Genomic DNA, 25,135 nt, shown 5'->3' with positions numbered 1-25,135 from the left:
CGGAGCCTCTTTCTTGCCATTGCCTTAGTTCCATTATTTTCCAAGCATCCACTGTCTCTGAACAACTTAGAATAGACACATCACAAGGTACTTAATTAGATTTTGATCTGCCCTCTTGAAGACCCGAGATCTGCCCTGGCAGTGGCCCTGGATTTTTTCTTCTAACATGCCTGTGCTAACCTGGACAAACACAGCAGCAGTGCTGTTGAGAATGCTTTCTCATAGACTGTTTGTACACTAAGTTTATTCATGCTGTGGGAGCTAAAGACTAGGAGGAGGAAGAGATCTTCCATTAGTGTTGATGGTAATGAGCAAAGATGGACAAACACTTTGAAATAATGCGCTGGGATCTTATATATATGCTTATATAATATATAATTTTTTTTTTAGCTTTAGTCATGCCTGTACCATTCATTCATTGATTCATGCATGAGCATTTTTTGTGACCATCTGAGCATCTGAGTCCCATGTATTCAAGGCAACAGCCAAAGCTCTTCTGATAAAAGATGGTAAGAGTTTTGTAAGTGGATGCATTAGTGCTGGTGTGCCACCACTCCGAGATAGCATGGTCATCTTGGTCAAGCTAGGCACCATGCTTGAGACTTGAATATTGACTGTTAAATTCTCTCAGTAAAATATATAGATATCACTATTGCACAGAGGTCACAAGAAAACATTAAGTTCTTTGTGGAGGTTGGTCTTTTTGTAAATTTGTCTGGTTTTGCATATATGTAACATCAAAGAAATTCCTTGTTGGGATCTGATTAAAGAATAATTAAAGCTACCGAGGAAGATGCAGTAATATGGTGAGGTCTCATCAGGGAAGCTGTCAGTGTTCAGAAGTCACTTTGAAGAGTCCTTATAATGCAAATTGTATTAATGTTTTATATTGCTACAAAGGCAGAGTTGTTTTGCTTCAGATGCATCAGTTTGGCCTGTAACATCATACATGCATCATCTGTTTTGATTGTGAATAAGAATTCTTTATTTTTATTTTTATTTTTGAGTAATGGTAGACCACTAATGAAATAAATGATATACTGACTGACTACGTAATCTGGTTTCCTCTCTGGGCAGCTGCAATTGGGCAAACACAAATAGACATGTACATATATGTATAGCCACAAAAATACTCTCATAATTTCTACAAAGTATCTTTGGGGTCCCTTGGTACTGCAAATACCACTGTAATAGTATTTACCTAAATAGGAGCATAGCACCATACTGTAATAGCAACTGGAACCAGAAGCTGGGCCTGAGAGACCTGGTATACATTTTAACGTGAGTCAGAAAATAAAGTTAATGCACAGTGGTATTTATAAAACATAGCTGGGGAGTAATCACCACTTTCTTATGCCTTAGTTTTAGCAAAGTCTGTGAGCTTAAACAGATTTTGATCTTGAGATAGGTGTCGGATGCATGCACTTCTGTGTTATCAGTTTCTGCCTGGAAATGGAGAGGAGGGTGGGTGGTCAAGGAAACTGTTCTTTTAAAACATGTTTTTAAGAAAAGAATCTCAGATTAGATTCTAATTTCTTATCTGTTTCTAGCTGCTCAAAGCATTCTCCTGTAGCTGTTTGCTAAGCATCTCTGACAATAATCTGTATTTCTGCAGGTATCTTTTGTTACTGACTTTCTTTGTTTGCCTGGCTAATATTTCCTTCTAGTGAGTATTGCTTACTAGAACATAACTTTAATTTATTTAAATTTAATTTACAGCCTAAAAAAAAAAACTCCTCCAAGTCTACCACAAAGGGATTATGCTTCAGGTAAGTCTGGATTACTGGGAATTTAAATTGCGTGTCTGTGTACACTTGGTACCTATATACCGAGCAGCATCTCAGTTATACGTGCCCTTTTTTTCTTTAAGAAAAGAGCAGTGTACTGTTACCAACAGTTCTGAAAGTAGCTCACACATATAAAATGAGAGACAAGAAAGGCATGAGAAGTTTTTCCAATACGAGTTAAAAGTAACAAGCATCTGCTCTTTCAAAATTGACATTTATCAGTGTTCTACATGTAGGCTGCTCTATAGACAAGAGAAATCAGAACTAGTGTGTCTCTAACAGTAACATAAAAGTAAGTAGGGGGGGAAATGAATGAACAGCAGAATCTCTTGATGCTATTAATGTGATATATGAACCACTTAAGAAAATGTCAGCTCTTAGTTTTTTTAATTGAATATGTAGATTCTGGGTTGGTTTTTTTTTTTGTTTTTTTTTTTTTGTTTTTTTTTTTTGTTTTTTTTTTTTTGTTGTTGTTTGTTTGTTTGTTTTGTTTTGTTTTTTTCTATCTGTGCTTAAGATAAGCTTTTATGTTCGTTTTTCCACCTCCTTACGTAACTCTATGTTTGGTTTAGAACATGCAGACAATGAAGAGGAACAATGGTCAGATGACTTTGTAAGTACGTCTCTTGGGGTAGTGTAGGAGGTTACTGTAGCTACCAGTTCAGCACAAGCAATAATAATAAATATTTAGTTTTGAGTCATCTAATTCTGATCTAACTTAAACAAGATAACATTTCAGTAGTATTGTTACATCTGTGTTATTTACACTCTTGACTACCTTAGTTTTTTCAGATTCAATTTAGGTACATATGAGAAATGCTGTCAGTCATAGCCATGAACAAATAAACTAATATTATAAGTGTGAGAGATTTCTCGAAGTGAACTATTCTGAAACTGTTATCTTGTATTTTAAAGAGGTAGAAAAATGTACTTCTTTCTAAAAATGAGAATTTTATGATAAAGTTTCAGAGTATGTTAGAATGAAGCAAGTCATAGTCATGTGCCACATAAAGTAATTGCCATACCATATAAGTGTCACCCTGAGGTGACCTATTTCCTTCTTGAGAGTGAGAACAAGCTGAGGTGCCTACTTGTTCAGAGGATAACTTGACCTTTCAAGGATGTGTTCTCATAATTTAGTTAATTGCACTTCTGCAAGGATATTTTGTCATATTGTGTCATATTCCGCTATGAAGCAGTATGTTATGAAGTGAGAAATAGGAAGTTCTGTTTTTTTAGGACAGTGATTATGAAAATCCAGATGGCCACTCTGACTCTGAGATGTATGTGGTCCCCAGTGAGGAGAATCCTGATGACAGCTATGAACCACCTCCAAGTGAGCAGGAAAATAAGAAGATTTCCTCTGCATTCCCTATTTCTAGAGGTGAATATGCAGGTAGGTATGGAAAAGTTGGCTACACCAGCTTGATAACTGCTTATTTACTTGTACTAAGAGAGAAGTAGCTTCAAGTGGAATAACCTATCCTTTCAGCAAAAGTTTGCTTTTAATTCTGACGATCAGATCTTTGGCTTTCAGATGATATGATTTGTTATTACAGCATGAAACAGGTTAGTATTGCTTCTAGAAATGCTTAGAGTTTTAATATAATGTCGTAGAGAATTTGATAAGCAACTAATAACCACAAAATTCAAGCAAAAGTGAGACATGTCACTAACTGAACTCCATGCTCCTCTGCATTTTTAGTATGAGAGTTCATTTTCAAAGTTAAGAACATAAGACTTAACCTGAGACCATTCTTTATCCTTAGTGTAGTCATTCCAAAATCAGTTAAAAATTAAAAAAATAAAAAAATAAAAAAATTACATAAATGGAACCAGTTCAAATATTTGTTCCCTATTGGCCTTCAAGATTATTACTGAGGATAAATATCTTGAAACAAACAGGATGAAGCAAGGTTTTATTTAAATCTATCTATCATAAAAGCTTTCTTTCTTTCTACTTGGAATTTTTTTGTAGGCGGGTGGCACTGACGTGAATAGAAGTGACCTTTTGTTAGGTGAAGATTTGGGCCACTAGGAGAAGAAGCATCAGCATGATGGCTGCTTTCGGTTCTGAGACTGTCATTGGATACAGAAAAGTCACTAAAGTTCTGTAGTGAAATACATAGGCTTCCAGAAGCTCATAAACAGCTTTCATGTTTCTTGAGCAGGAAAGAGGTTTCTAAAATGACACCTTAGCGGACCTGACATAATTTGTTTCAGTCCCACCCTTTGTGCTATTATTTCCTGTATGACAGATAAGTTCTTTTGCACACCTTTTCACCATCTGGCACAGGATATATTAACTAACAAGTCATAACATCTGGCTACCACTTTCTCTCCAAGAGTTAAGCAGTTATTTGTACAACAGTCGGTGTCTAGGCACACTGCAACCTGTTCTGGAGTACTGGGTCACTACCCGGAGCAATAAACGGGACCCATTGGTACACAGATCTTGCTGTCAGGACCTGCAGATGCTTAGTTTTGCTATTTTCCTTAAGTTTCAACAACAGTACAGACCTATTTGCATAGGTAGCAGAATACTGTTCAGAGGCTAATGAGCAATTTCAACTAAAATTATTTTTTTCCACATTTAAAAGACAATCGCACCAGTCACCATCAGCTTCCTCCTATCAACAAACCTCTTCCAAGCACACCCAGCTCAGCCTTGCCCAGACCAAAGAAACCATCCAAGCCATCTCTGCCATCTCCTGCTGCAAAACCAAAATTACCACCAAAGCCAAGGGAGTGCAGTGATGATGAGGTAATGTTTGTATGCGTATGTCTGCATTTACATAGTCTGACAGTTTAAATGACTGACCCTGGTAGACAACTTTGCAATGCCAAAGACTGGTGTCTTTATTAGCCTCTATGGTACAAAATATTTGATACATCACAAGCAGTGATCTGCAAGTACCATGCAGGTTACTAACGGATAATCATCCACAAGTTGCAGGCAATGAGGAGAGAAGACAACCTCAAACGCTACACTGGGACCAAAGGGAAATGAGGACTTTATCAAACAGTCCAGAACTGGGGCTGTTTGCCAAAAGGTTTTCCGTCTTGGGGATTCCCATCCATAAACAATGATAAATGTCTGTAGGAACAGACACTGTGAAATAGCAACTACTGTGGGCAATAGATCAATAATGGGATGGAGGTTTAACTGGTAGATATTTATTTATTTATTTATTTATTTGTCCTGTGTTTCTTATAGGACAATTACATTGTGCCAGTCGACAATGATGATAACTATATTGAACCCACAGAAGGCAGTGCACCGCTACCTGTAAAACGTGAGTTTTAGATGTTTAAGCCAGTTGTTTATTACTTTGTTAGGAATAACAGTGGGGAAAAAATGAATCAGATTTATGACTGTTTCTAGCATTCAGAGAGTGGAGGTGCAGCTGTTAAAGAACTTGGAAAGAGGCAGTTGGCTCCTTTGGCCTGTGACAAGGCCACAGAAGTTACATATATTTCTTGCCCCTCTCACTCAGTGAGTTCAAAGTCCATCCCTGGTACAATCAGGAAGCTTTTTGTGGTGTGTGATCTCTCTCCTCAACCAAGGGAGCCACAGCATTAAAATTCTGTCAGCTGAATTGCCATGGGAAACAAGTAAAAGCCTTTTAGATCTGCAGTAAATAAAGACACTTTGATTAATTTTTTACTTCTGTATTTTAAGTATATTTAGATGGATAGTTAAATTATCACAGTCCAAAGGTGAAAGTAAACAGAAGTGTTTAATTCTGCTCTCTGACATAACTGGCAGTATCAAACCTATTTATCAAGGCATGAATACTGAGCGATGTTTCCTTTATAAAATAATAACTGCATCCTGACTCAGTTAATTTGTTCAGGGCCATCACTTGCACCTGCTTAATGTCTGTTCTTATTGTAATAATAACTTATTTTTAAATTCTATATGTAATATGTATATACACACATATATGTATTTATAATGTAAATTATGTTGTCAGCTCCTGTGAATAGATTCACGAAGCCACCCTCAAAACCAGCCCTCCCTACTCCTGCAAAGCCCTCTCTTGCCTCTGACATGCAAGGTATGTGGAGTTTGTATTGGTACTGAAACAAAATAACTTAAGACTGAGCAATATTAAGTTATGATTGATGTATTCCCAACAGAAACCATGTAACACACATAAAACATTTGCCTTTCAATTTTTCAGTGTTATAGCATTTATTTTGCCTAGATTGGTTGGTAAGTCTGCTTTAAGCACAAATAAAACTAGAACAAGTTTGCCCCAACCTAATGTATTCTTAGTCATCTTGTCTATAGAGGAACACAAATTGATCAATACGGCAAAAACAATTATAGGACTTGGAATGCTATTAATCTCACTTCACCAGAGGAAACAAGATTCAATATTTTAAAATCGCACCAAGATTCTATATGTGAGAAATTCCATGTAGGCTGATGTGTTGCATGCCCTGGGATGTTTCTAAGTTCTGTAAAAAGCAATTTATTTGGAAAAAGGGGGGAAAAAAAAGAAGCAAACGTGAGAATCATGTTTGCTTTTCTAAGTATGTGCATTTTTGCTTAATCTTCCTTAGCTGTGCTAACTCCAAGTTGTTTTGTATCCTTGAATGTGTCAGTAATTGCTTGGCATTAAACAGAATGTGTTAAAGGCATAAACTATAAAAGTTTCTTACGAATGGCCTGAGGATTTGTGACATGTTTCTTGGATATTTTGAATGCTATTTTCTATCTTAGACTTTCTATAAATCAGCGTTAAACAACAGCCAACTCCAGACAGATGTTTCTAAAAAAAAATAAAACATCTCCCCCTGGTGGGAATGTGGATAGTTTTCAGAGCAATAAAAACAATGAAAACTGACATAAAATTGAATTTCCATTGAATAAAGTGGGCATGAGTAAGGATGATAGTGATCTTGTCTTTTAGTATCTGTGAATTAAAATACTTCTGTGGGATGGAGCTCAGGGATGGACATGAAACAGAAAGGGATCTATCTGGATTTATGGTTCACCTGATCTTTTCTTCCCTGAGAGTCATGGAAAGGCTGACTGTTACCACAGGTGTGATAATGCACCTTTCCAAACTGTCCCAGGTTTGCAAGACACGGGATTTGTCTTGCTTTTTGAGAGGCTGGGCTGGGGGGAGTTAGTAAGGTGGAGAAAAGTCTCCTTTATACAGTGACTGTTTATCACACTTCCTGGAGTTCTCTGTTCTTTCAAGAGCAGCAGAGCTGTGGCTTCTTGAGGGTTTAGGAGGCAGAACCAGGCAGGGACATCTTTACAAGTTAGATTTCCAGAGGCAAAATACATTTGATACAAATTCTGTTCAGTTTTTCTGGTAACATGTAGTGCACTTTTGCTAACTAAAGGCTTTGCTTTTTCTACCCTGTCCTCCAGAAGTGTACGAGGTTCCTGAAGAAGAGGTAAGACTTTCCTGTAGTTTGATTCTTGTACCCTGTCTGTGAGTAACATAGGTGATTATAGAGTGTATATGCATATAAAATCAGTCTTTGAAAGGGGAAAAATGGAGCAAATCTGTTTTCACTTAGCACTTTGACACTTCCTTCACAGAAAAGTTGGCAAAGCAATTCAAGATATCTGCCAAATAGAATAACTGGGAAGGGGTTGAAATTTCTAGTCCTGTGTGATAGCAGTTGGGTCTGGGAAGTAGCAGCTTAAGAGAATGCTCGCTATAGATGCACAGTTGCAGGCAAAGGAGTAATGACAGTTCTGACACAGTAAATTTCTCCCTGCTTGCTGGTTCTGATACGACACACAACCACACCAGTGTGCCCAGGGCTCCCAAGACTACTGGTGGTGGTTTCCTACCATCCTCAAGCACATCACCAGGCAGAATTCTACCAGAAGCAACACAAAAATAAGATATTGCTATGATAACATAAATATGATCACAGAAATATTTTTATGAAATCAAAATGACCAAAAAATTCTGTTCCTTTTCTCTTAAAGGAAGAACTTTCACCACCACCCGTAACCAGGTAATCTCTTGCTATGAGTGTTTGTATACTATTTAAAGTTTGTAAGAAAGTGTATTTTCTCATCTGGATGTGATATGCTTAATAATTCTCTTTAAAATATCTATGCAAAGATTGTCATCCATTTCTATGTTAATTTCAATTGCCCTAATAAAAAGATATACTACTTACACAAGGGTAATTTTTAGGACTTTTAAGGGGCAGAGTGGGAGTAGGGTGGGTCATCTTTTCTATTCATCATTGCTAAATGTTATTTTCTTTCCTCAATTCACATTTTACTGTTAGATTCACTAAGCCACTTCCTGCTACACGTGCTCAGAATGCAGAGCACTCGCACATGCACAGCATGACTAGAGAGTCACCTAAGCTGGACACTTCCAGGTAAGTTGGCAGCAGTTTATATTAATAACAAATAAGAGTGGAGACAAAATTTTCTAATCTCTACTTATTGTAAAGACTTTGGACAATAAGTAGTAGTCAGGATTTGCAAATAGCTAGGAATGTTGGAGTACACTGAGAACAAAAGTTCATCCTCAACTCCTGTATTGAAGCCAGTTTGCCAAATAGGCACTGTTTTCTTGAATATTCCCTCAGGAATTAATGCAGGGGTAAAACATCTCTGCAAATCACATTGAAGTCCTATTATTGGCTTCTGTGCCCTTGCAAACAAGACATTTTTGTAGTGGAGGGGGTACAAGATTGCTTGTATAAATGCAGTTGGTAAATCTGTGATTAAATTCCAAGTCCCTAGAGGAAAATTAATGTTTAAAAAAAAAAAAAAAAGGCATGCAGTTTCTTTTATTCCTGTGTATCCACAAATATAGGAAGCTGCTTGGAAACCAAGACATTGTCTCATTCCTAGGTCATCACTCTACCAAGCAGGACATATGCCCCAGGAAGAGCAGGTGGCATGCACAACACTGTGTTAAAGTGTTTAGGTCCCCTGTGCACAGCTGCAGGGGAACCAAAGCTCAAAACTAGAAGCTCTCCTAAATGGGTTCCTCTATATGGCAGAGCATCACAAGCACTGTGGTGGAGTATACTTGTAACGAAAACCATTTTCTTCAGGGCTCTCTAAATCTTGAAATGTATATCTAAGTCAAACATTCAAACAAAATAAATAAAAATCCTACTTATCTTGACTGACTTTCTGTATTTTTCCAGAAACATTTTGCCTCTCCCCAGAAATCGCCTTCATCCAAAAACAGTGAGTAATGTGCCCATTTAAAGAGTGTGCAAAACTCTTTTTTTTAATTATTCTTTCTGTTTTATTATCTGAATTAAACAACAGGAACTGATAACTTTGGATGCTAGATTGACCTAATATTGTAATTGTGGCTACTAATCTTTGGGACTGAAGAGGTATACTGGACATCTGTATTGGTCTAAGAAAAAATTTCAAATGGCTTGAAGTCCACGAAAATACCATCCCGTAGTTAAAATAAATAAATAAGTAAATAATTTAAAAATTGACTACACTCCATGAACTTGACTTTCAGTAGCAGTTAGTTATTTTGCCCAATCTGGAGTACCTTCATTGACTGGGTAGTGTGAGTAAACACTATTGCTTGAAAATGCTGTCCCCAAAGGAACTGCATTTAAGAGGATTGGGAGGATCACACCACTCCAACCAGGAAATGGATGTGTTTGTAACCAACATTAGTGAAAAGCCATTAACCTGGTGGGTGAAAATGGAAAAAAGAGTAGCTGGTTCCTTTTTAAATTGTACTCTTCAGAGCAAAGTCTCCCCTAAAGAACAATATCTGGGTGCCAACAGAAAGCATCTACAAAAGAAACTACGAAACAAATTGAATTGCTTCAGTTCTAGGAAGGTGGAAAGTCTGCTTACTACTGTCAGTTCAGTGCAAAATGTCTGCTGCAAAATTTGAGCTTTCAATTTCAGAAATGAAATATGAACTAATAGATCTCACTAAAAAATTCAGGGTCAATTTTATCCATACTCTATGAAAGCCTATGTTTATTATAATGTTCAAAATTAATTGGCTATTTTTTTCAAATACCCTCGCAGAAACTATGAAAAATGTCCTGGATGCTGTATGCTCTCTATACAAATATATAGTTAAAAACTAGTACAGACTGCAACCACAGATAATTTATGCACTTCCCACTTAATTAAACTGCTTCTTGTCAAATCTAACATACTTTTCCATTACAGGACCATGAAGCAAACAATAATGATGAAAGTAAGTATTCTGTACTGTAAACATGGTGGTATGAGCAGAATTTGTTGTCAGTATGTCACTGGTGACCTTAACGTACCATTCAGAGGAGTGTGTCAGTGTAAATGTTATCTGTATCAGCCAGCAACCTAATATTACATGCTAAATATTTTATATCTGTTTCTAGATCATAGCTTCAATAATACACAAGAATCTAAATTTCCTACAGGAGCAGCTCCATCTCCGTTACCAAGGGCCCTGTGAGTAAAAATAATAAGAAAGCTGCTTCTTTGAGGGTGGGGCAAATTAATATTGGCTGTACTGGGAAACAACTCCTAACCTGGTCTGTGGCAATCAATTCAGCAATAACATTTTTTTGCAGTTAATGAAGAATACTGTGACTTTAGGGGAAGGCAAGCTATTCTTTCATTATTTCTTGAGGAATGCTGTTTGTATTCCAGTGACACTGCCTTTCACTGTGCTGCTGATGGCAAATGCTGGCTGGATTGCTTAATTTACCCAATAGCATGCACGCGCTTGGTTGCTAAATGAATTCCGTGTATCAGCTAAGTAACTATGTTCCTTTTCTCCCTCCAATTTACAGAAAGAAAACTTCTAATGCAGTAAATCCAGCAGTAAGTTGATCTATAATTGCATAATTAAGTGATAACTCTGTGTGATCAAATTTGATCATCAATTTGGTTACAACGTAAAGGCACAGAAAAAGTAGAAGAGAGACTAGAAAAATAAGTGTGGATGCAGTTACATGAAATAAGGAGAGAAAGGGAGAAAGTTCAAGTAGAAAAATGTTTAGATTAAATGAATGCTTGTATCTAATACCCTACAGTCATAGAATCATTAAGGTTGGAAAAAAGAAATAAGGTCATCCAGCCCAACCACAAGTCCATGTGTGTGACCGGTCTACACCATGTCACTCAGAGGGATGTCTATCCTTCTCTTAAACACCTCCAGAGACAGTAACTCCACCACCTCCCTGGGCAGCCTGTGCCAATACATTACTTTTTCTGAGAAGAAACACTTCTTTATGTCCAGTCTGAACATCCACTGATGAAGCTCAAGTCCGTTACCTCTCATCCTACCACTGTTATCTGGGAGCAGAGGCCAACACCCAGTTTGCTACAGCATTTGAGGAAGCTGTAGAAAGTGATAAGTATCCCCTGAATGTAACAATGAGCACATACTGCAATGACTGAATTAAAATGAGAAATAAGAAGGAACATGGGCCACTAAGAAGCACCCCTGAAATAAAGAGGGCCTACATACAAAGCACATGCATTTATTTTCAGAATGATAGCTCAAGAAAGATGTGGGATTTTACCAGGATTAGTCAGTTTTTTTCAACAAGCGTTTCATCTTTAAAAATATCCCAAAACTTCCAGTGGGAAAAAAAGAGAGAAATTGTTGAAAATTCCTACTAAATTAAATAGGAAACATATTTTGAAACTGACTGTTTATTATCATCAATTTAAAATAGGAAGGAGTTAAAAAATAACTTAAGTAGAAGGCTGAGAGGGATTTTACTGATGGCTAAACTGGCAGCCTGAGCTTCAGTAAAGAAAGAGAAATGGGTTCAGACATCTGTATGTACAGATCAAAAAAGAAGAAAATATTCAAATATTGATTCAAAAGTATTTGGGATGAACTCTTCATTTCTGGACTTGAGGTCAGAAGGAACTGGAAATTACTGATGGGAATGAAAATTAAAAGAAAAAAAAGCCTTGAAGTACTTATTTCTGAATTTTTCTTCTGTCCATCCATTCATTCCCGCAAACTGGGATTCTTTCCAAATCTACTTCACAAAACTCCAAGCTGCACTGCCATACAGCCAGAGGCTCTTCTCAGAATAGCCATGCCCCTGCCTCCTGATCCCCACAGGATGCCATCAGTTCTAAATGTAAACTAGTTAACAACAACTGTAAAAAGATATTTGCTGTGTAAATGATGTAGTGACATGTCATTTAGTATTGTAATTCTGTGTTTAATTACAGAAACCATGCTTGCCTTCCAGAGACAACTTGACTGTAAATGAAGGTAAATTTTCTCCAGTAGTTTGGAAAAGTTGACATTATCAAAGTTATTTATTTTTCTTATTAGAAACAAACAATATCACATCCAATTTTCTTTGTTATTTTAGGAGAGGCTGGTTTTAGCAGTTTAGAACTGGATCTGGCCAGCCTTAGTTGCACTGAGTATCATTGTTCTCTAAAAGCAGTTGCAATAAAACTTCTGAGGTTACTGGCAGCGTAAGGCACGACATAATGCAGCAGCAATGTGCCCATATAGTCCTCAAAGCAGAGACGGGAAGCACATCGTTTTGAGCTCAGCAAGGAGCATCTCATGTAGAGATGGCTCCTGGCAAGAGCCAGTCCCTCACACAGGCAGAAAATCTGTGCCAGGCAGCAGCGCCTCGAGGCAAAAGCTCAGCTGGGGCTGCTGCCTGACACAGGGTAACTGCAGCCCCACTGCTGCACCTCTGGCTGAGCAGCCAGCATTGTCCTCTGTGTCACTCAGCTTGCCTCCCAGAAGGCAAGGCTCCCACAGAGTTCTGTGGGCACTCAGAGTGCAGCTATTTGCCTATAAACTTTAGTAGAGTGCCACTAGTCAGTAATGACAGTAGCAGGATGGCAAGCCTCCATGCGAGAAAATCCTCCAAAAAGATGATAACAAGTAAAGAAGCCCTCCTTCATCTACTGAGACTGTCTTACCAGGAACAATGTGTTTCTAAAGAAACGCTGACTCTGATTTGTCTTTTCCAAACTACAGATAAACCTACAGCAGCAGAACGACGACGAGTTTCCAGCCACGAGTTCCCACTTCCACCTCTTCCAAGTGGTACCCCAAAGTAAAAGCCTTTTTCATCATCTTTTGAATACTTCAGTGCACCAACTCCTATTTCTTAGTCTGAACACAGATGGGGAAAGTTCAAAGGAAAGTTTTTCTTTTTCTTTGTAGCCTTTTGTTTTTTAAAGCTCAGATTTCTTAAAAACCCCCAGCAGCAAAAAAAAAAAAAAAAAAAAAAAAAAAAAAAAAAAAAATCAAATATGGCAAATGCATTGAAACACTATAACTGCCACCAAAAATCAGGGAAGGCTATAAACCTGATTAAACATCTGGTTTAAACCTCTATTGCTTAAATTACTGATTGTCACTACTAGCAGGACCTGTATCTGGGTCTTATCTCTCAATGGACAAAGGCAATCTGGAACACATTCTACCATTACCAGCTACATAAAAATATTTAAGTATTTTTAGAAAAAGGTTTCCCTCAGACCTTTTTGTAATCTCTCTGTTTATTTCAGGTCTTCGCTCCAAAAGCCCTTAGTTCTGCCAAGTAAGTATTGTTCAGATTATGATTTAAGATGTGATTGATATATAACTTCCAATTCATCTTTGAGATATATTAACTGGTATATATTACACATATATTGACTGGTTCAGAATTAACAGTCTGCATAATGCATAAGAAGATGAGATCAGGTGTAATTCAGCTAGTAAAATTAAGGGATTCTTTTAGAGTTATTATGAAAATTACTGGAGATTGGGTGCCTTAGTCCCATTTGTTAGAACTGAAATAAGGCAGACAGGTCAGTCCCCAACATAAGATTCTATCTGTCTTTCTTGCCTTAATGGTTCATGTTTGTGCAATAGTCTGATGCCCTCAAGGTATGTCTGTTTCTGTCACACAACTGATATGCTTGAATGTGTAGCATGAGTTCTTTCTGAAGAGTAACACTCTCTCTCTCTCTGTGTATATTTATTTATTTATTTATTAAGTCATTTGGTACTAAAAGATGCTCTAACTAACAACATTTCTTTAACATGCTCTTGCTTGGTGCTTGTTTGGTCCCTAACAGACTTATCACAGACACAACTGGGCCCAACAGCCAATAACTCCTCAGCATGCCCTGCCATCTCTTCCTCATCATCATACCAGCCTTGTGCTAACTTGTATTCTCTTCATCAAAAGTACTGATTCCCATATAGCACATCATCAAATGTTCTACTTAAGTCCAGAGTGAATAGAGTAAGATATTTCCTTTTTGTAGAAATCCATTATTTTATGAAAGAGCTTTAACATTTATCTACTTGAGTAAATCTCAGATTATTTTCCTGCTAATTGGACCCATACCTCCACATCTTAAAATACCCTTCACTTCAAGTTCTCTTCTCTGTGCTTTCTTCAGTTAAGACAAAAAGGCTTATAGTTATTCAAGTCATTTTTTCCACTTAAAGTATAGCAATTTATTTGGTATTTGAATCTTACAGTACCACTCTCACTTGAAATTAGTTTAAAGCACTTGTTACTAGCCAATTTCATGTGCCAGTTCTTCAGGGTTCTGGGATAAAGACCTGTCATTCCCCCCAGTTCAATTATACTAATCTATATGAGTTTCACTTCCAATTTGGTTGCGGAATTCTCCATTTCTATACGAAAACTCCTATTGATTTAGTACCTGCAATATCTTTAAAATCAGTACAGTTCTTACTGCAGACAACCTCCTTTTCTGCTTTTGTGATGTTTTTTTTTAAACAGCTAAGGAATTTCTAATTTTTTCTTGTAAAGTCTAATCAGCCTGACTACTGACCACTCTCACTATATTCATACAATGAATTTTTCACCTGCAGCTTTTGTAGTTGGTCAGTCAAAATTTGACAGAAGTAAAATTCTTTTTTCCAAGTGATTATTAATTCACTGAGAGCTGCTGTTGTTCCTTTCCACTTAGAGTGCAACTTCCAGATGGCTGCACCTTTACTATAAAGAAATTCTAAAGCCATTTCACACACATCTTTCAGCTTTCCAATCTAACTTTTTTAAATTTTATTTATTTATTTATTTTGAGTCACAGCGTGACCATTACTATGAGGTCTTCTGTAACACCACTTTCTGAAACCAAAATCTAAGTGAGAATTCTATGAGTGAAGATTAAACAGTCCACAAAATATTATGGCCAGGAACAGGAAAGTGCTAACAATCTCAGTCATGTTTTTTTTTCCCAGGTGAAATGAACAGGATACAAACCTCCCATTATGACAGAATATTTTCTATAATTATCTTCACTAGCATAATAATCTGTCTCTGTATGTACCTAACTGTGATCACAAGTCCCAAGTTGGACTCAGTGATCCTTATGAGTTGGACTCAGGATATCCTATGAGAAGATTCTATTTAATCAGAACAGTTACTTCCCATTTCTCTATCATGTCATTAATTTGCAACAGTACTCAACCAATTTCCTTGTAATTTCTGTATTTCTTTAATTCTTCAACACTTGTATTTCAGCCATAATAACTATTTTCTACTCTGCTTTTCCACCACACTTTTAATTAAGCTTCATAATCTTTCCTACCAGATCTGACTCTGTTTTGCCACTTGGTTTTCTTGCACACGTGTACAAACATGCAAGTTGGATTAAATCAGTAAAAAATATCTGAGCTATATTAGTTTTGCTGACTCCTTCACCATGTGACTGCCTCTTACCCTGGGCTGGGTGCTTTTTGCACTTTCTGCCTTTTCATTGTCCTTTGCTACAGAATCATAGGGTAAAAACTATACTGGTTTACTTAATTGTTTTCTTCTCTTTTTTTATTTAATGTTTGTGGGGGTTTTTTTGTTTGTCTGTTTTAGGCATTTTTCTTACACAGTTAATAACCAGAGCTAGATTTAACAAGTCATTTCCAAACTATTTCTCTCTTTAGAAGGAAGGACTCATCTTGTAAGCAGGCTGGTGTCCCAGGCATCAGCACAGAGCCCATGTATTTACAGTGGCTTTCCTGAATAATACCAAAGGTCAAACTTGTCCAGATCTCTGATAGCCATTGTGACATACCAGTTTCTTACAGGAAAACAAAACTTACTTTGAAAAATTCCCTATGTTGTTCTCTCTTTTGCAGAGGTGCCAGAAGCCCCAAGCCGTGCCCTGGGTACTTCTCCTCATAGCAGCATTTCATCCATTTCAAGTACTGCAGACCAGGTATAACATCAGCTAAGTTCATGGTACAGAAATTTTATCCTTCACTTTCAAATAGCATTTTCACCCCTCTCTAAAAATTACACTCCTTTGCTGGGGATATCCATGTACCTGTTTGCAATGAAGACCTTTCTATGATACAGATCATCTAAATGTTTGCTTAAGGTCAGAATTGTTTAGAACATGTAGCATAGAAGAGTTTCAACAAACCATGGAAAAATGCGTAAATGGCATTATATACCTTTGCTTTGTGCCACTCAGCCACTCATTTTTAAGTCTTCCTGGCTTCCCAGTCCATAATAATCTGACATCATTTGAAACAAGAAAATCATCTAGATCTATGTGCATACGTACATAGATCTAGATGGCTGTGATGAGCTTCTGTTTTCCTGTTTTCTACTGTTTAGTGTATATACTGAGTTCTGAAGTGATTATGCAACCAAGACATCTGCCTCTATTAGCTGCTTTTTGTTGCAACTTTAAGCTTTGAGTGACCTGAGCAAATGCAAAGTTATTTTCATGTCACTGCTATTCCCTTTACTCACATTTTGGAGGAATGGAAACTACAGAATGCACAAAACCATTCTCGTTAGCCCAGTAGTCACAAGCAAGGTAAAAATAGTTCTGCTGATTGCAAAACAAAAGCTCTATTGTGCAGAGCCAATAACATTAAGTGTTCTAAAGTCTGACATGACAATGATAATACAACAGTGAGGAACACAAAGGACTTGAACTTCTGGAACAATTTTAACAATGCCATACTGGAAATTTATTACAAGAATCGCTTTCAAAAAAACAATCCACTGGACACTAAAACAGCTTGTAGCAATTATGCTTTCATATAACAGCCCTGGGCAAAACCACAGTTTAATGAAACATCCATTTTATTATTATTCTTTTAAAATTAACTGTTGAAGTCAGTGGTGTTTTCCCACCAATTAGCTATAATGGAGCAGTAGAATACCTCACAATGCAGGTGCTTATGGCCTTGATTTTTGCCCTAAAGGTTCATTGTTCGGTTCCCATCCAAACTTTGGTGGTGGGTCTCTGGGGACAGATTAAAGCCCATAGAGAGGGCTAGGAAGGAAGGTTTTAGAGCAGCTGACTTTCTTGTTCTGCTGAACAAAGATTGGTTTGCTGAAGTCATTACTTAAGTGTCTGAGTACTTTACATACTTGTGATTCTTGTCTTTTTACAATTAATAGTGTGACTAGAAAAATACTTGGAAGAATCTTGGAGATAGAATTGCATGTTATGGCTCTAGCCAACATACAAATTCAGCGCAGTGCCCACAGCGAGGAGGCCCTGCTCTCTCCTCCATCTCCCCTCCCAGCCATGTGCTTCCCTGGTGTTCTGAACCTGCACCAAGCTGAGCCAAGTTAAACTCACAGAAAAACAACCTGCCAAACACACACACACACACACACACACACACACACACACAAAGGCAAAAACACAGAAAGGCAGAAAGGTGATTTTGGTTTTTTTGTTGTTGTTGTTGTTTTCCCTTATGATATTACTAAAGCAAACTATCTCATTGTGAAGCAAGAAAATGAGCACGAGAGAGGGACCAAAGCATTCCATTATCAGCAGCAAGGAAACAGCCATAACATGCAACTTCATCTTTTTTTTTTTTTTTTTTTTCCTACTGAGATAACAGATTACTTTCATAAATCTTCCATGAAAAATGAGTTTTATTATTAACTTCCTTACTGTAAAGTTGGAACAAAACCATTCAAATGACCCTGAGGGTTAATACCCAGAAGCATTGATTATGAAATACTCTCAGCATTATTTTTATAGCCTTCTACACTCTTGAGTCAGTTTTGGCATCAAACTTCTCAGTAAGAACTCGATTTTTGTGATTGCTGGTTAGATAACCTGTTAAGTTCATCTTCTAGCCATTAGAACCTGATAACTATAGGTCTTGTAATGCTTCTAATTCTTCATTCCCATCCTTCCCCAGGTTTTTCCACACCTCTCTAAAATCTCCATACATTTTCTTAAGCAGTGCTTCTGTTCACAAACTTGCATTCAATCCTCCATCTTTGTATTACCACTGTTTCTCTTACGCAAATCATTATCTCGTTTCATGCTCCCAGCTGCCCTCCCCTCCTCCATCTTCATCTGGACACTTCCTCTGCAATTAGAGTTTTTATGTTCTAAACCTGAATCCACCTATTTTTAGGGGTGCCAATAATCCTACCTTGTATCTGTACCCATGTCCCCATCCATGAAGTCCTTTGGCCCATGTCTTTCCCTAGAAGAAAAGGTTCTGGTTAGGTTGTGTTACTGTACAGAGCACTGCCAAGCATTGAAAAGACTGGAAAGAAGAATGATGTTAGTGAGGTGTTCACAGGGAACACTACACATAAATGGGACTCCCAGTAATTTATATTAAATACAAGCCACTCTTGTATTCCATCACAGATATAATCCTTCCCTATAGGAAACATATGGTGTTTTATGCCTTTTAGTCAAGAGCTGTATTTTTAAATACAAAGATATGTTCATACTGAGTCCAACAGGGAACCTGAACTGGGCTTGTGTCTCAGGTGTTGACCTGCAGTATAAGTAGAGGAGATATATTAATTCTGTGTTTTGCAGTACAGCATACATTTCTGTGCTCATTTAATAACATCAGGAAGCCAAAAGGTGCACTTTTCCTATCATGTTATCCAGATGCAGGTAATGCTGACCATGTTCACAGACATATATGGGAAGCTTCATTCCTGAAGTTAGATACCTACCTCCACTGCATATTGTATGGGCTAGGTCACAGCCAAGCAACATCAAAATTGTTAAGGGTCAAGCTATTCCACAACAAGTCCTGAATGCTATCTATAAATTCTACTAGAATATCTTAATGTTTTAAAAATGCCAGATCATGCTCAAGTCAAACCTGTAGAATACTATCAGGGTTTATTCTGGTGCACGTGAGCCTTCTATCAGATGTTAGCACTGTTTAAACACAACAGTTTTCCTTTGTTCTTCCTCTGGTCAATAAAAATGGTCAGCTCCTGGCAAAGAATTTTCTGAATTCAGTGTTTCTTGCATCTGAATTTTTCTCAGTTATTACTATTGAATAGTAACACTCCTACAGACCAAATTCTTTATTATTATTATTTTTCAGGTGAAACTCACTCTCTTATTCTTTTTAGGATGCTGGTGTTCATAGTAAAGCATGGTATGCTGCAACCTGTGATCGGAAAACAGCAGAAGATGCACTGTATCGATCTAACAAGGTAGGTCACTTTTAAGGAATGTCTGTTCTAGGAATAACGTCAGGTGTTTAAAAAAAAATAGATAAAGACAACCAGAAATATTCTAAGAACTTCAGTTGTACGACAAACAGATCAAAATACTCTGCTGTGCAAATAGTGCCAACTATAAAATTCTTGTGGTGAAACTCTTTCACTCATTGTAGGAGTGTAACTGAAGTTGCCTCAGTTTAGTTCAAAGATTACTGCACTGCAAAGAATGGTGTTATAGAGATTTTCCTTGTTGCATGTGCTAAAAGAGAAGGCAAAGCCCTGTTACTTCTAAATCCAATGGATATGTGAAAGTGTTAGTATTTGGAAAGACAGATGCTGCAATGTATTTTGATGTGACAACACTGAGCATTTTAGTTATTTGGAGAATGAGTCCTCTTCTGAGCTAGTCTGTCTACAAGGAATTAGTGTCACTGAAGAGCACAGTAACATGCAGAGGTGTATCCCCAGCAACAGGTACGCTTCCACTGTTGAGCTTTCTTCTCCCTCTCTTCACAAAGCAGGATAGAGCACAGGGGCTGTCACCAGCATAGGCTGCTGTCAGCTAGTGAGCAATGGGCTACACTGCCAGTAGCTATAGCTCTGGAGAAACACCTCTGCTGTCCCCTTTTCTACAGCAACTTCATTTCTTAATAATGTATGAAATCCTACAGGCTGCTGTCACTGCATGTTTATTTTAATCCCTTTCTCTGTACAGGCAGAGAAAGGATGCAAAGAGCACTCGTAAACCTTTCAAAGCTATCATTAGACAGCAGAAATACATGCTACTTCCTGCTGTGTGGATTTTCCTAATGAAAGGATTAAATGCTATTGCAATTAAAAAAGACAAAACCACAACCTATTAAGCTTTTTTTTTTAAAAAAAAAAAAAAAAGTTTTTAAAAAGTTATATATTTTCTTTCTTTAGGATGGATCTTTTCTAATAAGAAAAAGTTCTGGACAGGATTCAAGGCAACCGTACACGCTGGTTGTGTTTTATAACAGAAGAGTATACAACATTCCTATACGTTTTATTGAATCAACAGGACAGTATGCATTAGGAAGAGAAAAATGTGGTGAAGAGGTGAGATTTTCTTCTCCCCCCTGCTCTTCTCCCCCAAACACTGTTCAATTATCTACCTTAAATAAGCAAGGACTGAAGTATGTTGCAGTATGACTGAAAGGATTCTTCATGCGTTGTGATTGAAGTATACCAAACTAGAGAAAACAAGTGTTAACATCAGCTCCTGCATGTTGAAACTAATTAAAGCCACAGATCAAGTTGGAAGCATGCTCATAACTATTCTGAAAAGCCACCAGGATCAGAACTGCAGCTACTAGATAAACCCCCCAGCTATTTCTAGTCAGCTTCTACCTAGGACTCTAGTTCTAAAGTTTCTTGGAAAATTGTAAAGGACCTCTATCAAAATGAAAAATAATTGTACTTTTAATTCTGTTTTCAAATAAAGAATATTTAGAGTGCAGAAATCACAGAAAATTATTCTAACAGTGGCATAGAGAATTGGAACTCATATACCAATAAATCTGTGTGTCATCACCACACAGGAGGGGGCTTTTCAGGCATGTGAAAGTAGACTTGCCTCAGCCTAATTATCTGCCTCACAGGAAACAGTTCTTAGGTTACAGAATAGCTCAGAAGCCTGAAGTTTATCTGGCCTTCCACAAAGAGTAGGAAATAACCTGAAGGCAAAAAGAAAGATAATTCCATTTGGATGGAAACCAAAAGGAATATCAACAGGCCTAGTAGATTCAGAATGTTAATTTACAGTGGTTGACATTAAAATGGCATAGCTAAAACAGGGCTCATTGACAGCCATCTTCACCATGTTACTTCTTAAGAGTCCTCTGCTCTTACTGAGGTGGCCGAACTGCAAATAAAGCAGATTCCAAACTGACACACAGTGTGTAGCTTGACAGATTAAGGGTAGCTGTAAGTGGTGTCTGTTTAATACACTAGGTAATAAACTCTGTGGTTCAGCTTGTGCAAGCAGCTATCACCAATGAAAAGGATATTACCACTGTCTCTATCTTACATTATCCAAATTTAATATGTCTGCTATTAGAATTGGGACTGAGAACAGGATTGGTGCTCTTACCAAAAGGCAGAACATCTCACTAAGAGTCATAGTTCTAATCTCCTCCATGCTGGAAGACAAAAATGATGCTATAATTACTATCAATGTTAAAACGTTAAAGGATACCACTAATTGTTTCTTGTTTTCTCTATACAGCGTTTTGACAGTGTTGCTGAAATAGTAGAAAATCACCAGCATACCTCCTTGGTTCTAATTGACAGCCAAAACAACACAAAAGACTCAACAAAACTGAAATATATTGTAAGAGTTTCTTAACTGTATTGAAATGCTGAGATGAAGACTGTTTTTAATCATTTGCTTCAACACCCCAAAATGTGTGGACCCGGTGTTTACAAGAAGAACATCCACAATGATGGAAAATACTCTTTGACATCTACTGAGCAGTAAGAGATGCAGTTCAAGCCCAGCTCTCTCTTTACCAGACACAAAGTGGATACACAGAATCACAGTCATCTGTGACAACGTGGGTATTGAAAGTCAGGTGAACAGCTGCGTACCACAGCCTTGTCCTCTGACTGCTGTTTAAAGATGTATTTCCTATAGGAAATTCCCACTTGAAAAGTGAGAATAGCCACAGTGGTCTATTTGTTCCATTTGTTAAGTTTACCACGTATCACTGCTCTCAGTAATTTCTTTGTAAAGTGCACAGCCCTAGAAACAAGAGCAGCTGAATTTAATGTACTGCTGTGTACAAGCTGGAAATAGGGCTGTGCTTTACATGAATAAAGCTTCACAGCAATAAAGCTGTCAATGTTTTAGATTAATGTTGTCCTTTTCTTCAGCTTTACTCTCATTAATATTTTTGTTTGTTTTTTCAAATGTGCACATAAAGTATTGTAAAGGCAACTGTGTACAGAGGCAGTGCTAAATGACTTTTGTTAGCATCCTTCTAGTGAGAAAGCAGCAACTCACTGTCATGGCTGACTCTTATATACATTTTTTGAGCTCCTTCACAAGCCTCCTGTTGTTACAAAAACTGTTTTTACAGCTTTAACACAGATATCTGACTTAATAGCTCTCACTCTTTTGTCTTTAAATAATCTATTGTTGGAGGCCCAAAAAACACACTGCCAAACTAAATACCAACTCAATTATTGCAGAATTGATTTAGAGACAACAAAAAAAAGCCTGTTCTATCATAGCATTTTACTCCTTGCATTAGTGACAGCACTGTCATTTTCACAAAAGATCAAGTAGCTAAAATGAAATTTAACAATACATAATTGCTCCAATAAAAAAACAAACAAACAAACAAAAAAAACTAGCAATAGTGGTTAATTAGTTGCAAAGGTGTTTGATTTCTTTGGACCTGAAAATTTATCTACCATGAAGATATTTTCCAAAATTGACACACTAAACATGTTTGCTTGTTTTGCTTTTCCAAATGAGGCAGTGTTCTCTAAGATCACCCACAAGGCATTTGAGGCAAAATTCAGCCTGGACTTGCAAGGTCTCAGAAAGTCACCTGTGGGGAGGCTGTTACACAGCTGGTTCTCTGAAGCTTTGAGCAACAGCTTTGTGTAATGCACCAATCTTCTAGAAATAACTGCTTTCTAACACAATGATGTTCAGCACACACACATGGTTATGTTCTTCTTTTGCAACACAGAAAATACTTATCCTGTCTGTGATGCAAATGAAAGGTAAGAAATGATGCATACAGACTTGAACACTTGTTTTACAGTGTTACATACATACTGTGTTCAGTATACTGCTCAGGTGATAGTAATTAAATTAGTATAACTAGTATATTCTTTAAAACATTTAAGACTGCAAAGTCAGACCTCAGAATTAACAAAAGACAAACATATTGGTCTCTGCAAGCTTAATTTACTCCTTGTAGGTGTTTACTCTGAGAGTATTTAATGATATGGATCATCACTTTAGAATGTTACTATACGAAGCAGTACTAACAGTGCAAAATATTCTGTGAAAAAGCACCCCTTCAGTGATTAGCTTTGTGTTCAGGGAGGGTCCTTGCCTTACTCATTCATCTACTGCACAACATTTATACCATTCTTAACACATCGGTTTGTATGTATGTATGTATATATATATATATATATATATATATATATATATATAATGCTCCTCACAAAAGTGCCTAGGTACTTCCTACACTTCTTTCCAATTAGAAGGTGTAACATCACCATTGTTCTAGAAAGGAGGAAAAAATGGATATAAAAAAAAGTGAAACTATAGGCTTCCATTTGAGAGGCTAAGATTTTTGCTAAAATGACAATTTTTCAGAGTAATTAGTAGTAGAGTCCTTCCTATACTCAAAGCAGTGCTTCTACTGCCCATCAGCTCCAAGCAGTCAGCACTACTTAGAAATGTTGTGGGTGATCTAAACATAGTAAGTATGCTATGGATAAACATTCAATTCTATGTTTATCTCCAAACCCTTTTTTATTCTTAGCTATTTTCTACATCGTTACAGAGGTTACTTACATTTTCAGCAGGAAGATGAGGTAGGCAGTCAGTAGGCAACATCTTCTTCCACAAAGTAACTGATGATGAAGTTTGCTATCCTAAAAATTCTGGTGAAATGGATTCAGCAACCACTGCTGAATCTTGAAAGTGGCAACTCAAATGGAATCCTGCCCTAGAAAACTTCCCCTATAGTTGGTGAAGTGCCCACAGCTGATGCTAGTTAGTGCTGGCAGGTGTTTCATCAAGCAGCAGGTGTTAGCCTGACTCCTGGCAGACACAGCAACATACTTCTCTCCATCTTTGATTTAACTATATAATTTTTCTTCCAAAAAATTGACGTTATCTGACCAGTGAAGAAAACAAAAAGGAAGAGCTAAAAGTGTTGTCTGCCAACCTGATACAAAAAGGAGAGTACTGCAAATTATTCCTATCAATGTTATTCCATGAAAGGAGAACTTGCATCCTCCAAAATCCAAATGTTCAGACATGCAACTTACAAAACTACATTCTTCCTTTAATCTAAACCTCCACCAGCAGGCACAGATTCTTGGAAAATGTTAAAATAATAAAAGTAAAACATCTCACATGACAACAGCCCCAGAACAAACACTGAACTCAAGTTTTTTGTTAAAAAAACTAAAATTTCTGAAGGAGAGAAGCCATGATCTGCTAATGAGCACACATCTTGCAAACAATACACAAGGGACTAGACTTGAGGCTAAGTATATATTTACAAAGCATTTCCTCAAAGGGAAAAACACTGACCTTGGACTTGCATTCATTTATGTTTCAAAATACTGTATCCAAGTTAAGGCTTTCTTATGTTGATATATGTTGCAATCAAAACATTTTAAGATAGCTTGTAACGTCCAGCAGCAAAAAGCAGCACTCTTCAAATCAGGTTACCTGCAACCTTAATTTGACAAAACTGGCATACACATTATGAGCATTAAATATGCAATGGTTTACTATTTTACTATATGGAATTTTGTATTTCATTTGGTTCCTGCATGGTACTTCAAGATAAATCACAGTTGTATAAGGAAGTAACGTTGCTTGTAGGACAGCTGTAGGATACCCTTCCCATTTAATGAAGATAATGTGGAAAGAAACTCTGCAGGAGTCAGCCAGCTGAAAGGTAGCCTTGTATTATTAAGGCAGTTAAGCAAGTTTTTGGAGAACCTACTGCTGCATCACCCAGTGCAATTCTCAGATTGCTTAAGCCAACTTTCTGCTGATGATCTTTGTGATCATAATTTCATGGAAGCTTGTCTTGAGATTCCTTGAAATCAGATCTGCAGAAGTGCCAAACTCTTAGGACCTCAAATGAAGAACTATAGAAAAAAATCATAAGACAGCTCTATATTCAGAATACTTGAGCAACATG

General features: G+C 37.2%; 1 protein-coding gene across 4 annotated transcripts in view; it reads left to right on the top strand.

Moving 5' to 3' along the window:
- The window catches only part of BLNK (B cell linker), a 91,159-nt gene extending 69,025 nt beyond the window's left edge, over window positions 1-22,134 (top strand). For all 4 annotated transcript variants that reach the window (XM_072340123.1, XM_072340124.1, XM_072340126.1 and 1 more), the window contains 20 exons: window positions 1,720-1,769; window positions 2,360-2,400; window positions 3,027-3,183; window positions 4,388-4,551; window positions 5,005-5,083; window positions 5,765-5,848; window positions 7,180-7,205; window positions 7,753-7,781; window positions 8,064-8,159; window positions 8,943-8,985; window positions 9,955-9,982; window positions 10,146-10,218; window positions 10,563-10,593; window positions 11,968-12,010; window positions 12,743-12,821; window positions 13,279-13,310; window positions 15,872-15,951; window positions 19,110-19,193; window positions 20,127-20,282; window positions 21,451-22,134. In XM_072340123.1, coding sequence (XP_072196224.1) covers window positions 1,720-1,769; window positions 2,360-2,400; window positions 3,027-3,183; window positions 4,388-4,551; window positions 5,005-5,083; window positions 5,765-5,848; window positions 7,180-7,205; window positions 7,753-7,781; window positions 8,064-8,159; window positions 8,943-8,985; window positions 9,955-9,982; window positions 10,146-10,218; window positions 10,563-10,593; window positions 11,968-12,010; window positions 12,743-12,821; window positions 13,279-13,310; window positions 15,872-15,951; window positions 19,110-19,193; window positions 20,127-20,282; window positions 21,451-21,570 — 1,495 coding nt within the window. In that variant the 3' untranslated portion in view covers window positions 21,571-22,134. The remainder of the gene's footprint in view (window positions 1-1,719; window positions 1,770-2,359; window positions 2,401-3,026; window positions 3,184-4,387; window positions 4,552-5,004; window positions 5,084-5,764; window positions 5,849-7,179; window positions 7,206-7,752; window positions 7,782-8,063; window positions 8,160-8,942; window positions 8,986-9,954; window positions 9,983-10,145; window positions 10,219-10,562; window positions 10,594-11,967; window positions 12,011-12,742; window positions 12,822-13,278; window positions 13,311-15,871; window positions 15,952-19,109; window positions 19,194-20,126; window positions 20,283-21,450) is intronic.
- Window positions 22,135-25,135: the final 3,001 nt, after the last annotated feature.

The sequence above is a fragment of the Excalfactoria chinensis genome, chromosome 6 (genome assembly GCF_039878825.1).
Source record: "Excalfactoria chinensis isolate bCotChi1 chromosome 6, bCotChi1.hap2, whole genome shotgun sequence".
Lineage (NCBI taxonomy): Eukaryota > Metazoa > Chordata > Aves > Galliformes > Phasianidae > Excalfactoria > Excalfactoria chinensis.
The sequence above is the reverse complement of the archived record's forward strand: the minus strand, read 5'-3'. Positions and strand labels throughout refer to the sequence as shown.